At 33.2% G+C, this 16,841-nt stretch overlaps 1 protein-coding gene across 10 annotated transcripts in view; it reads left to right on the forward strand.

The window, feature by feature from the left end:
* The window catches only part of MYO9A (myosin IXA), a 239,386-nt gene that overhangs the window by 76,389 nt on the left and 146,156 nt on the right, over nt 1-16,841 (forward strand). For all 10 annotated transcript variants that reach the window (XM_025040332.1, XM_025040333.1, XM_025040331.1 and 7 more), the window contains 3 exons: nt 3,812-3,928; nt 6,628-6,762; nt 12,587-12,708. In XM_025040332.1, coding sequence (XP_024896100.1) covers nt 3,812-3,928; nt 6,628-6,762; nt 12,587-12,708 — 374 coding nt within the window. The remainder of the gene's footprint in view (nt 1-3,811; nt 3,929-6,627; nt 6,763-12,586; nt 12,709-16,841) is intronic.

A 16,841-nucleotide genomic window follows, 5' to 3' on the forward strand; every position in this document is an offset into this window, starting at 1 on the left:
CAAAGTACTCTGAACATTTTTAAAGTTTGGGTTTGCGTTTTTTCTTGTAACACAATGAAAATAACAACAAAGAGTGTTGCTTGAAGTATTTTCTGGGCCCTTGAAATTTGATTATGAACTTTCCATCAACTTGGAGACTTAAAGTTGAATGTAATTTTAAGCAGTGGGCTAAATTTTTCTCCAAGGTCTTAATCTGTTCACCATTCTTAAGTTTCATATTATTAACATGGGGTGAATAGATGGTAGGTAGAATTATAAATGGCAGTATTTGACCTAATTGATTATTCCTCCTTGAGGCAGTTTCTTATCTTTTGGCACATCATACTCTCCTGGCTTACTCTTTCATTGCTGGCCACCTCCTTTCCAGTTCTTTTTGTTTGCTTTTTCTTTCTTCTTGACCTTTGAAAGGTGGGATGCCCTAGGACACCGTCTTTGTCTTTTTCTCTCTGTATTCTTTATCTAGATTATTTCACCCAGTCCCATGGCTTTAAGTATCATCGGTATAGCGAGGCTTCCAGGTGAGATTTATTACTATAGTGAACCATTATTATTATTATACTACTCAGGTGTATAGGAGTAGGAATGTTATTGAAAAGTCGACTAATAGTATAAAATTATGAAAGTGTTAAGAAATCAAACTGACAATTATTATAAAAATAGGACAGCAATATGAGATTAGAAGACACAAAGGTGGAGAAGTAGTGATTGAACTGTAGAGAATGCTTTTTGGGCTGACATTGATCCATTTATCCTACCTTTTGGGTCCTAACTGTACCTACAAGTCTGCATTTCTTCATTATGTTAGGTATCTCACGTCATATTTTATAATCTCTAACTTTGAGAGTTCCTTTTTAAATAACAGAAAAAGCCAAAACTTTAAAGAGTTTTGCCCTTCTTTTGCATAAAGATTCACTGCTTTTATATTTTCTTTTACAACTTTTTTCATTATGAAACATTTCTTTATGTTTATTTATATTTTAACTTTAAATTTAACTTTCTGGTATTATTTTTATAGCCTCTGCTTTATTTTGTGTAGATTTGTTTAGTGTACTTATTTGTTTAGTAAATATTTAAAAACTCTTTTTATGCCCAGACATGTGTTAAGCATTAGGTGTCAAATGAGCAACAATTCTCATTTTAGTATTTTATCTGAAGCGCAATGGAAAGCTCTTAAAATGTCTTAAGCAAAAAAGGTGTCTTAGGTTTATTTTTAAAGGAACACTCTGGCAATAGTAGGAAGAATTATTTGGAGGAGAGTGTATTAGTTTTCTATAGTTGTATAACAGACTTAGCTACTTAGAACAACACCGATTTATTATTTATTACAGTTTTCATGGCTCATCAGTCTGGGCACAGGTTAGCTGGGTCCTCTACCCAGGGTTTCACCAGGTTGAAGTTAAGATGTCCATCAAGGCTATGATCTCATCTGAGATAGAACATCTTCGTCTAGGTTCATAGGTTGTTCAGTTCCTTGAAGTTACAAGACTGAGACCCCTAATTTCTTGTTGGCTGTTAGGACTTATCTTAGTAGCCAAAGTCTACTTGCTGTTTCTTGCTATGTGGTCCTGTCCACATGGCAGTTTGCTTCTACAAGGCTGCAGGAGGATGATGAAAAGGATCCGGCCCTTTTAAGAGATTTCTTCGATTAAGTCAGTTCTACCCAGGATAATACCCTTTTATTAACTAAAAAATCAGCTGATTTTGGGCCACAGTTATATCTTTAAAATCTCTTCACCTTTGTCATATAACATAAGTCAGGAGAGTGAAATCCATCATATTTATAGTCCTGCCCACAATTAAGGTCTGTACATGTTACATAGTCCATATATACTAGGAGATGGGAATCTTGGCAACCACGTTAGGACTCTAACACAGAGGGTAAGATTGAATGTGCAAAGATGAATTTGGAGGCTATAGTAGTACTCCAGAGGAGAAAGATGTTTGCTGCTTTGTCTAGAATGGTGACATACTGATAGGGAGAAATGAATATATTTAAAAAGAAATTCAGAAAGTAAAATCAAAATCTAGCAATGATTTGCTTAATGGGAAACAAGGAGGTAGAAGTTATGTCAAAGATGAATCCTAATTTTCTGGTTCACTAGAAAACACTAAAGGAGATCTTGTTTGGGTGGAAAAATATTAATTGGTATTTGGGCTTTTTGAGATTAAGCTGTGACAGGCAGGACTGTATTTCAGAGAGAAGAGGCGGAAAGTATATCGGGAGTTATGGGGTGTAAATAAGTTTTGGTATATTTTGGTAAATCGAGATTCTAATTGACTAATATTTGATGAAAATAGTAGGTACTATTAACCATAAATAGATGGGTTTTAGTTTTTAATTTCATATGAAGGTTTGTCTTTTAACTGAAAATTTAATTCATTTATATTTATTGTGATAACTAATATGTTTTCTTATTTTTTTAATGTGTGTCTTTTGCTTGTTTGTTTAGTTTTAAAATATTTTACTTTTGCTGAATTTGATCACATTATCTTCATTCTTTTTTCCCCTCTAGAGAAAAATAGAATGGTAATTCTATATATTGTACTATGATTTTGTTGATATTTTAAAGACACTTTGTTGGTAATTTGCCTAAGTGTAGAATTCTAGGGCCACATTCATTTTTTTCTCAGAACTTGTAAACATTTTCCAATCATTTTTAAGTTGCTAGTGTTGATGGAGGATTTGATACCTGTCTTCTCATTGGTAATGATTTAGGTAGTAATTTTTTTGTCTAGAAACTTGAAGCTTTCATTATTTTTCCCCACTGAAATCAGAAATTCAATCATCATCTAGTGAATTTCTAATGAAATTCACTCATCATCTAGCTTGTAGTATTATCTTCATTTTGCAAATGTGTAAGCTGCAGCCCGAGTTTAAGTAACTTGACTAAGGTCACACAGCTAGAGTAAGTAGAGAAACTGGGACTGAAAGATAGTCTACCTGTTAATCATTACTGTCTATTTCCTCCAAACTTCAGAACCAAGATATAAATATGTACCCGAATATACAAGCTTTAAAATAAGTTCCTAGATGATAAATATATAAATTATTAGGATTTGTATTCTTCTAAGTTCTAGGACTCAATTTTCTATGATATACGCCCCCCGCCTTATATGTTGTATTTTTTACATGTTGAGATTTCTTTAACTAGCAGACACTATGGTTTAGAACAATTTCAGGTTTACAAAAAATTTGAGCAGATAGTACAGAGAATTTCTATAAACTGGGGAAAGCTTGATATGAGAGAACAAATAAATTGCATAACTCCATAACGAAGGAATTGTTACTCTAGGTATGGAGAATTCTAGAAGTTACTGTGGATGATGACAAGCTGAAGATAATTAGGAATATAATTGTGGTGGTATTATGATTTATGTTTTTAAGAGTTTGACCAGGATTCCACAGATAACTGATGGCTTTTTGCTAACATATTTGTTGCTCTGCCTGGAATACTCTTCCCCACCTGAGCTGGCAAGGTTAATTTGTTTGCAAATTTCCTGTTATACCCTCTTTACCAAGTGAAATATATACCATAATTTTAAGTAAAACTATTTTGAACTGAGTGATCTGCATTTTCTCTTATCTTTTAAGACAGTTTTAGCCTAGATTCTATGAGTTGGACTAAATTAATGAGTATATATAGAAAACTTCAATTATAGCCTATTTATATTAAGAAATTAATTTCTTATTCATGTTAGTAAGCTTGCTTTCTTGAATGGGAGCAAAACATACTTTGTTATAGTATCTTAGTCAGATCTTTTCAATTTCATGTGTACTCCTAACCTTTTTTTTTGTTTTTTTTTTTTCCAGGCTGTGACAGTGAGGAACTCCATGGCTAAGTCTTTATATAGTGCCCTATTTGATTGGATAGTTTTTCGAATTAATCATGCACTTCTGAATAGTAAAGATTTGGAGCAAAATACCAAGGTAGACATACATCGATTATATGTTTTTCTCAGAAAACTCTTTCAATAATATGGTTTCACATGAAATTTAGAGAGACAGAATTATATAAAAGTCCTAAGTATGGGTCATCTTTTATCCATATTCTCTGCTATTTCCCTCCTTATTTCTCTTTTTATTACTTTATTCACAGGAACTGTATTCTGTGTGTCTTTTCAGACTTTTTTTCTTATGTACTTGGATTCCTATATATGTACATATACAGAGTTGCTTTTAACTTAAAAATGTAATCATAGTATTGTCAATGTAAGAAACATCCAAACTAGCAGAGAATTTTTATAAGAGTTAATTTGAACCGAACCAACAACATATGCTGGGGAGCAAGGTCTCAAATGCTCTGGAGAATAAGTTTTGCAGTTTCTTTTATGCATTTGAAATTAAGGAGGGAACTAAGGAAGATTACAGGAAAATAGGAAGAAGCAACTGGGGGTGGGATTACTGGATAGTTAACAAGATTATTTGCTCTCTTGAGTGTTAGTATCCCCTTTAGGGGTATTACTTCTAGTATTTCAAAGGTATGGTAACTTAGATCCACAAAAACAAGGTCGGGGCTGGTTTACAACCTTTCGCTAAGGAAGTTACATACCTGGGTATGACTGCCCACCATGACCTGCCCAGTTAGGAATTTATAATCAAGATCACCCTCTGAGGTTATTTTCCATAGAACACCTTTTTTCATCTATACTGTCTATATTGTTTTTACAACTTGTATTGAATTATATCTAGACCTCATTATTTTTAACAACTTTGTAATATTGTAATATTGTATAGTATGAATGTATACCATAAATTCTCCCATTAAAATGTATTATGTTTGTTTTATTGTTATAAATGATAATGTAACAAATATTCTCTGTACACATTTCTCTGGGACAAAATTCTTAAAACGAATTGCTGGATTTAAGGATATATATGTTTAAAATTTTTGGTAGCTACTGCTAAATTGCTTTTCAAAAAATGACTACACTTCCACTAGCAGTATATGAAAGTGCTTCTTTTCCTACACCTTTATTCACATTGGATATTATCAGTATTTTCACCTACTAATCTGTTAAGGACTATCCTATTTTATTATCAGTGTTTTCAATGATAGATTAAAGTTTAGTATCCTCTCATCTTTTCTCTATTTCTTTATATATTTTTGCTTTTTTTATGTTGTTCATTTTGTCTTTTCCTTATTCCTTTTTAGGAGTCATAGACATTGTGAAGACATAGTTTGATATATATTGTAAATATTTCCTCTTGACTTAAAAGATTTGTGTATGTTTTGTTTTGGAGCTTATATGTTTTAAATTTTTGTGTACTTAATTCTGTCATTCTTTTCCTTTATTGTCCTGGGTTTTATTTATTAATTTTTCTTACATAGAAAGCCCTCTTCCAGCCCAAGATTATAAAATATTTATTCTCGTACTTTTACAATGTAACTTTACATGTTTAGGCCTTTTTTCCAATTGTAATTTATTTTTAATATGGCAGATTTTAGATCTTTAAGTTTAATCATTTCAAATTCATTTTTATTTCACAACAACTTTTATAGAATAGTCTACCTTGTCAGGCTTATTAGAAATGTCATCTTTATTACTTAATTATCTTTAATGTAAAATTGCTCTTACAGGAACTTTTCATGCTTTGTGTAGTCCACAATTAGAATATTAATTTTAATTTAATCTAATTTATCAAATTAACTTATTTTTGAAGGTCATTATTTTCACTGTTTTTCATAAGGGCTTAGAATTTAGTCAGCATATTTAAACAAAATACTCTTAATAGAGACTATAAAAAACTCTTAGTATTATTTATCATTCATTATATCAGTTTTCTCAGTATCTCTTTTAGCATCAGTGGAGAAAAGTTGTTTTCAGTTAACCAAAATTGTCATACAACTGTATTTCAGTAATGAAGTGGGATGGTGAGAAGAATGTTGATTCGGATATATTAGAATGTGGTATCATTCATAGTAAGAAGTTAGAAGATAATTTCTAGAAGTAAAATTTCAAGAAATAGAATAAGCATTTAAATACTATATTATACTATACTATCCTGTATTATACTATACTATGCTAATACTAATAAACATTTAAAATACTATACTAATACTAATACTATATTAATACTATACTATTCCATACCAAACAGCTAAAAGATTTGAGTGTCAGTGATTTTAGGGAGCAGAAATTGAGGATGAAGAAAGGATTGTTGTTTTTTGTTATAATCCTTTTAGAACTATTTAACATTACAAATCTTGTACAATTTTTTGATAAAAGTTTTAAAAAACCCATAGGCAGGAGTAACCTAGTTTTACTTAAGTAACCTTTTGACTTCCCCATGGCCTGTTATTTACATTCCTTGTCTCTTGGAGTTTAAGGATTTCTAAGATTGAGATAACAGGTCACTAACCCTGCTTTGTACATTTCTGAAATGAATGTATTATATGTGTTAAACTTTTGGATTTTAAAAAATAATTAGGATAAAAAGTAAAAGATGAAGATAAAGAGAACTAAAATGCTTTTTATTTGTGGTATATTTTGGTTCAACACTGGTCCCCCAAAACTTCCTCTCCACTGCTGTAGCATTTTGATCATTTTGTTTCTTATATTGTGAATATTATTCATGAAATAAAATTGAGCATAATATTTAACCATATATTTTTTTCTGTTTTACAGACTTTGTCCATTGGTGTTCTTGATATTTTTGGGTTTGAAGATTATGAAAATAACAGCTTTGAACAGTTCTGTATTAATTTTGCTAATGAACGTTTACAACACTACTTTAATCAGCATATCTTTAAATTGGAGCAAGTGAGTACCTAAATGCATATATGTTTTTCCCTTGCCACTCCTTCACCCCCACCACCTTTCCACACACATACACGTGAATTTTTTTTGGATATTTAAAGTTTAATAGAATGTATCAATTATACCTGTTTCTTTTTTGTTTTTAAATAAACACATAAATTTTTGAGTTATAGTCATGATAAGCATTTTAAATCTTGTATTTCAATATAGATATTGTAGTCTTCGTATTAGAATATGCAAATGATATGTCATAGCATAAGTTTTGAACTATGTTTTACAGGTTTTTATTTATTTTTTTATTAGGTCCCAAGTAGATTCAATAATATGTGCTTGTTTGAGTGAATCTTTAAATGAAAAATGGATGGGTTGTTTTGGGTTTCTGTTAGTGTTGTTGATTTTTAATTGCTGATATGGGCTTGGTCACTGTGTATAATGCTAAGTATGCCTGTTTGATTGCTTTGGGTTCTTAGTTCCAGAATGGGATAGAAGAGCTTATTAATAGAATCTCAGATCAATTCAGAGTATGTATACCAGGAAACAGGACAGTGTTGAGAGACCAAAATAACTAGATATTTCTTGGGAGAGGCTAAAATTATTTTAGTGTAGGAAGAGTGAGCCATCAGTTTCCATGAGAATTCTTAGGTTAAATGCAGGCCCAAGAAAATATGAAGTCTTTCTCCAAGCCAAGTTTGAAGTCAGTAACAAGTTGAGATTGTAGCCTGGTATTTCAGTTTGTGTATGAGGACATAAGCAGAAACAGGATTCACATTCGATTCCAGGGAAATGGTGAAGAAATGAACAAAAGACCGCGAGAGGTCTACAAAACAGGAAAAAAAGATCTTTCCTATCATTGAGGCTTGTTGCCCTCTGTCCTAGCTTGAAGTATCTCACCTCTATTTTGCTTAAAGGGTTATAAGGACTGATTAACAGTAGCACAAGCAGCATTGTATCTGGCCATCTTGATGAACACATAACCTTTTAGCTAGACTCTTTGACAGAGCTGTTTAAAGATAGTATCATTTATTAATTAGCTAACATTATGTAGTACCTACTATTTATTAGGCAGGTAATATTATTTTTATTCTAGTTTTACAGATGATGCCTAAAGCCAGTATTCAGATTGTAACACTCTGGTTCCATAATTCTTGTTTTTAACCAAAAGCTGAGCTGACATTGGCCTCCTAATGTAGTCCAGTGAGCTTTTAACTAGATTATGCTTAATTAGTGTTTTTATCGCTTGAAAATAGGTGTATGTGTTACAGGGACAAGAAAAGACATTTTGTTGACTCCGTTCTGTATTTTACAAAGCAAAGCATCACTTTCTTTGTGTATCATTAAGTAGAAGACTGGTTAAATTGCTTTTGAAGAAGAAATGTATTGTTATTGTGAACTGAAATTATTCATATCTTTTCTAGAAGTCTAGATTAGACATGAAGGAGCCACAAGAAATGCTTTACCTAAAAACATCTATACAAGTAAAACCTTATAGTTCATGGACAGTGTGTTCAAAGCTATGGGGGGCGGGGAAGTGATTCTCATTGATTTGCTGTGCTGAATATCATAATTTGGGGCAATCTGGTGTAATTTTAGACTCTTAGACTCTAAGGCATATCTTTTTTTCTTTCAAGTCTCAGTATTCTTTTCTGTAATTTCTGGAAAGTTAAGAAACCTTACACTCTTTGTCATACCATCTATTTTATTTTTCCTCTCTCTCCCTCATTGTTTTTTACATCAAATGAATCTGCTGAGAATAATAGATTTAAGGCATTTAAATTTTAAGTGTTTTATTTACTTGTGTATCAGTGGTGCCTAATATGAGATGGGTACCCAGTGACTATTTGTTAAGTTCAGTTGAATACAAAATCAGGTAAGTAGGTAAAACTTTTTGAAGAAGATATAGAAAGGTATCAAAGTTTCTTTGGGAGGAAACATCTTGAAAACCTTCATTACTGAAGTTTACCTCTAAATTTTGTCCAAAAGTAGTACGTAGGCACATAGGGTGCAATAAATGCCTCACAGGATGATGGGTGCTATAATCAGATATAAGGTAAAGTAGTGATATAAAGGATGATGTTGATTAGAACTTCCCGAAAGGCTGCAAAGATTTCCCAGGGGGTGATTCTGGAATATAGTTTTGAATGGAAGGATGAGCTCACCAAATTGTCAATGGGGAAAAGGTATTTTACAAAAGGTAACAATATTCTTAAAACTATGAGGCATAAAATGGCACAGCACTGTAATGAACTGAAAATAGTTTACTATAGTTAAATATGGGACATAAGGAAGTAGGCAGAAAGAAAGATAAGTTTGATGAAATAGTCAGGGTCAGATAGTTGTGGGTCTTCTATCTTATGCAGAGATTAGAAATTTTCTTTTAGAGAATGAGGAGGCATTTGAAATATATTTAACTGAGGATTTGAATTGGAACTGTGGAAGATAGACTGATGAGAGGTGAAATGGAGGGAAGGACAGTCTACGAGCCAGTTGAAGTAGTGTGGGTGAGTGATTCTGAATGCTGAATCAAGGTTTTAGTAGTGATAATGTAGAGTAAGGGACAGACAAAATGTTTCTGTGATTTGAAAATATATTTCCTGTTGTCATTTGTAATACTGCTGTCTTATTATTTCCTTTACTTGCTCAGAATTATCCTTCAGGTCATTGAATCATAAGTAAAATGAATAATTGTGTTTCAGGCACTGTGCTAGGCACTGAAGAGAGAATATTTAGAGTGCAGGGATCTTTTTTGAGGAGTTCATAATGTAGTGAGTTTTTCTTTTGTCTATGCCACTTATGGAGATGTCAGAGTAGGAAACTGGCCTTGAAGAACACGTGAAAAAACTGAACAAAACATATTTGAAGGCGCTGGAGTACTTTCCAATAAATAAAGTTTTATAGGGCTTAGATATGTAAGAAGAAAACCCAGGGAGATGAGCTCAGCATTTGGGGACTGCTTTGTTCGTAGAAACACTTTTCTATTTTGTTAAGAGGGATGCTGATTCTCTGAAAGAGTCAGGTTTGAGAATCTGTGAAGCTGAACAGGATGTTTTCCAAATTCAAGAGCAAAGGGCCACCCCCTGGCAATCAATCTTCATGGGCTTTTAGGCTGAGACCCTGATTGTTAAAACAACTTTATGTTTTTAAGTAGATTTATCAAATAATATGACAGAAACCTTTTCAAAACTGACCTATAAGAAATAGAATATCTGAATCTATAACTATTAAAGAATTGAATATATAATTAAAAACCTTTCCAAAAAGAACATTGTAAACCAAGATGGCTCCACTGGTGAATTCTACCAACATTGAAAGAAGAAACAATATCAGTTTGACATAAATTCTTATGTGAAATAGGAAAAAAGGGACAATTCTCAACACATTTTAGGGAGCCAGGATAACGTTGATACCCAAATCTGTCAAGGATATTAGAAATGGAAATTAAAGTCCGTTTCACTCAGATTCAAAAATTTTAAGTGGATATTAGCAAACCAAATTCAGCAAGATATGTAAAAGGATAATATATCAGAACCAAGTGGAGTTCTTTCCTGATGTCTTTTAATATCTGATCATCAGTTAGTTTATTTCATCTATTAACAAAGGAAAGAAGGAAAACAACCTCATGGTGGTCTCAATAGAAGTATAAAAAGCATTTGATAAAATTACATATCTATTCATGTTAAAAAAAAAACCCTTAGCAAACTAGGTATAGAAGGGAACTTCCTGTTAAAAGGCATTTGCAAAAAACTTATTGATAATATCATAGTTAATTGAAGCAGACTGAATGTTTTCCTCCTCAGATTGAGAACAGTGCAAGGCATGTGAAGACATCGAAATGGGCAGTGAACATAGAAAAGATTTTTTACATATTAGTCATCAGGTAAATTCAAATTAAAACCACAGTGATATATCCCTAGGCATTCACTGGAATGACTAAAATGAAAAAGACTAATAATACAAGTGTTAAAGAGAAATTGTGCATGGAAAGTCCCATACTCTGGTGGTGGGTGCATAAATTGGTACAACCACTTTAGAAAGTTATTTGGCAGTATCTGCTCAGGTTATACATATGTAATTTATAAGCCTGTGTTTTCACTCTCAAAATGTATATAAATGCACACCAGAAGTTTTGTACAGAAATGTTCATAATGGCATCATTTTTAGTGACCAAAAATTGGGGAAAACTGTAATATGTATCAGTAGAACAAGGATGAATAAATTGTATGTAAATACGGCATTGATTCTCAAAGTTTTCTTCTTCCCGTACCCCAACTGATAGCATCAGCATCACTGAGGAGCTTGTTAGAAATACAGGTATTAGACCCCACCCTATACCTACTTATTCAGAAATTCTGGGCATGGGGCCAGAAGTCTGTGTTTTAACGAGCCCTCCATGTGATTCTGTTGAACATTAAAGTTTGATAACTAATACTCTAGAAGATTTTGGCATATTTTTTCTGTAAAGGACCAGCTAAATAAGTCTTGGGTTTTTTGGGCCAGGTGGTCTCCACTTTGCTGTTATATTGAGAAGACAGCCATAGATAATGCATAAATGAGCAAACGTGGTGGTCCACATCCTCTGCCCTACAGCAGTTATGATCCCTACAACATGGATGTGTTTCTGAAATGTAACGTCAAGTAAAAAAAGGCCAGGCAAAAACAATATGTATTGTGTGATTCTATTTATATAATATTTTTTAACAGGTGAATCTTGTCAATGGTATCAAAAGTTAGGATAATAGTTTTTTTGGGCATGAGAGTCTGAACTGTCACTGAGAAGTAGGGATGAAGAAGGATTTTGGAGTGCTTGTAATGTCTATAAAAATCCGTATGCTCGTAATATCTAGTACATTTGTTACCCATGCAGTGAAAAAGAGGAAACAGGTAAAAAAAGAACTTTCTTAGCACCACTTCAAGTTGACATTTATATAGCAATTACTTACTTGTGAAATTCTTAATTGAAAGAAACAAGCATTTACCTTTCCCAATTAAAATAACCGTAGTTTATATTAGGGTTGATTTTCTTTTCAGGATGATGATAATACAGAAAAAATGATAAAATTACAAAATCACTGTTTCGCAAAACTACCGCATTTGCAGAGAAGTGTGCAAGTGTTATCAGTACTTAAACCATCAGGTGAACAGGATATTTACTTGGTGCCTTAAATATCACTGCAGTGTAGAAACATCTTTAGATTCTCATGGGCATTTTTTTTTCTGAAAAACAGTCTAAAAGTAAAAGCATCACAGGGATGCAGTACAGAGAAATAATAAGGAATAATGGCTTCTGAATAGTTGCTCAAGGCCTGAGCTTTGAGTTTTTGAATCCTGGAATTTGAAACCTTAAAAAAAAAATTCTAAGAATTTTATTTTGCTAAAATTAAGTGTGTATGAATTCCATCTGATTAATATCAGTGATAACTAGAGGTGATGGTTTTCCACTTTCCCCAGACATTGTTTTATTAAATTTATTGTTGATGATAAAACAAATACTTGGTAATTTTTGATGAATTAGAGTCATGTGAGAGAAATTAGGCTTCTTCATTTTATATTTTTCCTTAGCGCAGTTATCAGATAATGTGGTTAAAAAAAGTCCAGTCCTAAATTTTTATCTGAGTGGTATGACAAATAGGATTCTAACCAAAAAATTTGGTTCCATATACTTTTTAAAGAAAACAGATATACACAGATCAAAATTTTATACAACTGAAATTACACATTCTTCCATTGTGTAGATTAGTGATTTCAAAGAGAAAGATTGAGGCTATTCTTTTAAGCCTGGTAAAAGTTTTTCAATCTTTGATGAATAAATTGTTAATTTGTTATTTCCTAGGAGGAATATAGAACTGAAGGTATCAGCTGGCACAATATAGATTATATTGATAATACCTGTTGCATAAATCTTATTAGCAAAAAACCAACAGGACTGCTCCATCTTTTAGATGAAGAAAGCAAGTGAGTATGATTCTTTTTAATTTTGTTTATGGCCGTTTGGACCTTTCATGTCTCTTAAATCCTAAGCTTTCTTCTTACATTATCAAATAAAGAGCCAAAGTTTCCCTTGTATGCATTTTTCCGTGTGTTTGTGTGTTTCTAGGAAAATTGGATGGACTTCACTATTGAGTTAATTTTTAAAAAGTTTTTCCACATTTTTTCAACAGTTACTTTGATGTTCAGTTTGTTGGCATTAATTAATTTTGTTGTGTGTTCCTGTCTTCTTGAATTGAGTTTTATATGTGAGATGTGTTTGCTGTTTTCATGTTTAGCAGAAAAGGATATCATAATAGATTAGTGATTCTGCCACAGATGTGCAGGTGGTAAATGGCAACATATGCCAAGTATTTACCATTCCTTGTTAACACTGTTTAGTATACCATACTTATCTATAAGCTTCAGAAATAATGCTTCATATAGCATCCTCCAGAGTGTTCTCAGTGCTTTATGAAGTATTATTTATAGTTAAATTATCCTAAGAGATGGCAAATCTAGAATTGGAGAAACTGAAGTGATGGAGAGTATGCAGGTTTTCTATGACTCTTTAGTAGAATATTTAGAAATTGGATTAGATCACCTGACTCCTAGCTTAATATTATACCCATTAAATTAGGATATAAAATGCTGGAGATTTACTATTTCAGATAGGATGTTCATACATCATGTTTGTATGGGACAATCTAGCATTTATCACTATTCATTTTAAATGTTAAAGATGCCCACTTTTATTCTAAGATTATCTTGGTTTCTATGGTAAGTTATATGTCACCCTCTTAAATGCCATAAGCACATAGAATTACTATATAGAATTGTAGCATTATATATATGGCAGAGTGCAAAATATATTGGAGACTGCTAACAGTTATATCTACCCACTCTATCACTAGTCTATTTACATTGCTCTAATTGAATTAAAATGAAGATAACATTTTAATTTATAGCCAAAGTTGTGTAAAAGTTTCTTGTTTTTACCTGTGTGCCCTGAAACACACATTATCTCAAATTGTAAAGTTAGTGGTTCTTAACTCTGCTGGCATGCCTTACCTCTAGTGTATTTTATTTTGGAAAACTTCATAGGTAGTTTTGATATTCAGTGTTGAGAACCATCGTGGTTGTTATTGAAATGATAAGTAATCCTTTTTGTTTGAGGTAACAAAAAGAACAAAAAAGTTTAAGCAGTTGGAGAAATGGGTCATGTAGGTAGTAAATGATGGACTTAAGATTCATACCCTCCAGGTATTTCTGACTTAATTGGCTCGTGCTTTCACATTGCTTCCCGATAATATTTTGGTTATAGTGTTGTAGGATTCATGAACAGACGGGACAATGAGGCTATAAGCAGGAAGCAGCGTTTATTGATGTGGGCACCAGCTCAGTGGATTCTTATCCAAAGACTGAGCCCTGATTGTAACATGGTGGGCAGTCTTGTACTTGTTCATTCCTACACAGCTATAGATATTCCATATAAGGAAGGAGACCATAAGGAGAACAGTGATTGGCTGCCAAATTGTAAGGAAACCGGCTTAATCTGTTTAAGCGGGTTTTCTGACTGCCGAGTCAGCTGGAGAGTCCTGGGAAGTGTGGGGGGCGTGCATTTAGGAACTAACTCGTTTGAGCAGGAAGTAGTCAGACAGGGTTAGCCTGCCACAGTAGTTAGAATTTCAGGATTGTATCCCATCTCTATTAACAATCTTTGGCAAATCTCTTAATATCCTTGGTCTTCAGTCTTCTGGCATGCGAAAAGGAAATGATGATAACAAATGATAATATTATCTGCTATATATCTTAAAGTGGTTGTGAACAGCCCTTGCGATCAAACAAACGTGTAGAGCAAAGAGATCTTGTCTGGCCTGTCATTTTTTAAGCAAGATTTCATTGAGTGCACACCTTATTATACAAAGACTGTGTTTCCCTGGACAGTTGCTACGTCATATCTATATACATATTGCCCAATGAAGAGAATGTCACCTCTTTGCTATTACTCACAAAAGCTTGTGGGGTTAAGCTACATGGCCAGAAATTACAGGGAGATAGATTTTGATTCAGTATAGAGAAGAACTTTCAAATCATTGTAGCTGATTAGCAGCTGCTTCATAAAATAATAAAATTTCTCATTATAGTAATTATTTTCATCATCTGTCAGGGTATTATTGTAGGTAGGAGACTGGACTGAATAACCTTGATAATCATTCCTTTTATTATGCTTCTATATTTAAGCCTCCATAAAAATTTTTAACAATCCTCACTTTACGAGTTCGTTCTGTTGTTATTACTTCCCTTATTAATGGACCACCTTTGTCTCTATGCTTTAACATCGATGCAGGACAGGGCAAATTTCCCCAAGGGATGGGGAGACCAAGCCCTATACCAAGAAGAGAGTCCTTTCGCAAAGAGTGAAGAAAATTCAACACACATGCCAAAGTTAGAGTCAAAGGAAAGTTTATTAGAAAAGGGGGTAACACTGCAGAGACAGTGTGGTCTCCACTCAGAGACAGAGAGTGAGAGGGACCAAGAGAGGCTTGGAAAAGTGTTCAGGGAATTCAGTTTATATATCATTCTTTAGTTCCTGTGAGTTATTGTTTAAAAGACTTTGTTAACTGTGAGTTATTGTTTAAAAGACTTTGTTAACCTATTTCCTTTGATATGGGCATACAGTGAGGAAGGGGAAGGGTATGTAACAAAGGTAAGAAGAATATAGAGAGTGAAAGTCCTGCTGGAAGTTCCCAGCCTTAATCCATAGGTTCCCCATGGTTTAGCCATAGAGAGTGATTCTTGGTGCCTGTTTCCCCTTCACAGGTGTGGAGAATGGATTGTTAGTAATCCAGCAGAACTCTTCCTTTGTTCTGAAGGTGTCCTTCTGGCCTGGCTGCAGGGCTGATCAGCATATTGCAGTCTCTGATTGTGGCTTGATTAACATTTTAATTCTCTTGCCTCTTCCCTGTATTAACATCCTAGAAGATACAAAGCATGAAATATTTTCCCTCTGCCATGTACCTTTAAAGTGGGGTTGGAAATAAATTAGTCACATTTAAGAAGAGCTATTTGGGAAATGATTTAGACTGAATTTTTTTCTCTAAAAATATTTTGTCATATAGGGAATATGTAACATGAAATAAATCCTCAACTGTGTTCATTCAGTGTGTTTGTAGTACTTTAGCTGCATGGATTTGAAGTCAGAAGTTTTATTTAATCTTGTCTCTCTATCTATTGGCTGTTTGACCTTAGGCAAGTTATTTAAGCTAAGTTATAAAGGATGCAGTGTGGAATTTAGAAAGGAGGAATAGTATAAACAAAGTTAGGTATAATTAGGATGTTAGGAGTGTTCTCAGCCTTTCCTATAGTACTCAAAGTGTGATCTACTGACAAAGTGTGATCTACCGACAGCAGCACTGGCAGTACCTTGAAGCTTGTTAGAAATGCAGAATCTCAGACTTTTACCCCAGACTTCTTAAATCAGAATCTGCATCTTAACAAACTGAAGTTAAGATCAGAGCATTCGTTCAGAACAGCATTTTGTCTGTCTTGCCTGCTCTTAAGAATTGCATGAGGAACTTGTAAATAGTAGGATGTGTCATCACTTAGCTTCAATTCTGTAGAATCACAGGAGGTGGGGTCCAGCCTTTGGCATTTTGAAAACTCCAGAAGTACTTCCTGTATGCATAGAAATAGTAATCTGAGGATTCTGTTTTTGTGCATTGGTGATCCATAAATTCTCCTGAGTAGGCAAGGCACATGATGAAAGCATTATTATAGGAAAATTCATTTTGAGTCTTGATTTGGTAACTTGAAACAAGATTAGAATCACTAAAACTATTATTGAGGTTGTTGCTGTACTCTCTGAAATTGCAAGTGTAATCCATTCTAGAATGAATTTATATAGTTCTGAAATGGAAAGGAAGAACTAGATATAGATAGATGCTGGAGATATTTTGGGGAAGGGATAGTATTTGAATGCAAAAGCAGGCCTAGGAAAATAGCGTTGGCATCATAAAAAAGTAGATAATGTTAATTTCCTAGAGGATGCCAGGTATTGTTACATGTTTTTACCAGTGTTACTTAATTCTCCTAGTACTGTGATACCTCATTGTACTCAT

The sequence above is a fragment of the Pteropus alecto genome, unplaced genomic scaffold, assembly GCF_000325575.1.
Source record: "Pteropus alecto unplaced genomic scaffold, ASM32557v1 scaffold38, whole genome shotgun sequence".
NCBI classification, from domain to species: domain Eukaryota; kingdom Metazoa; phylum Chordata; class Mammalia; order Chiroptera; family Pteropodidae; genus Pteropus; species Pteropus alecto.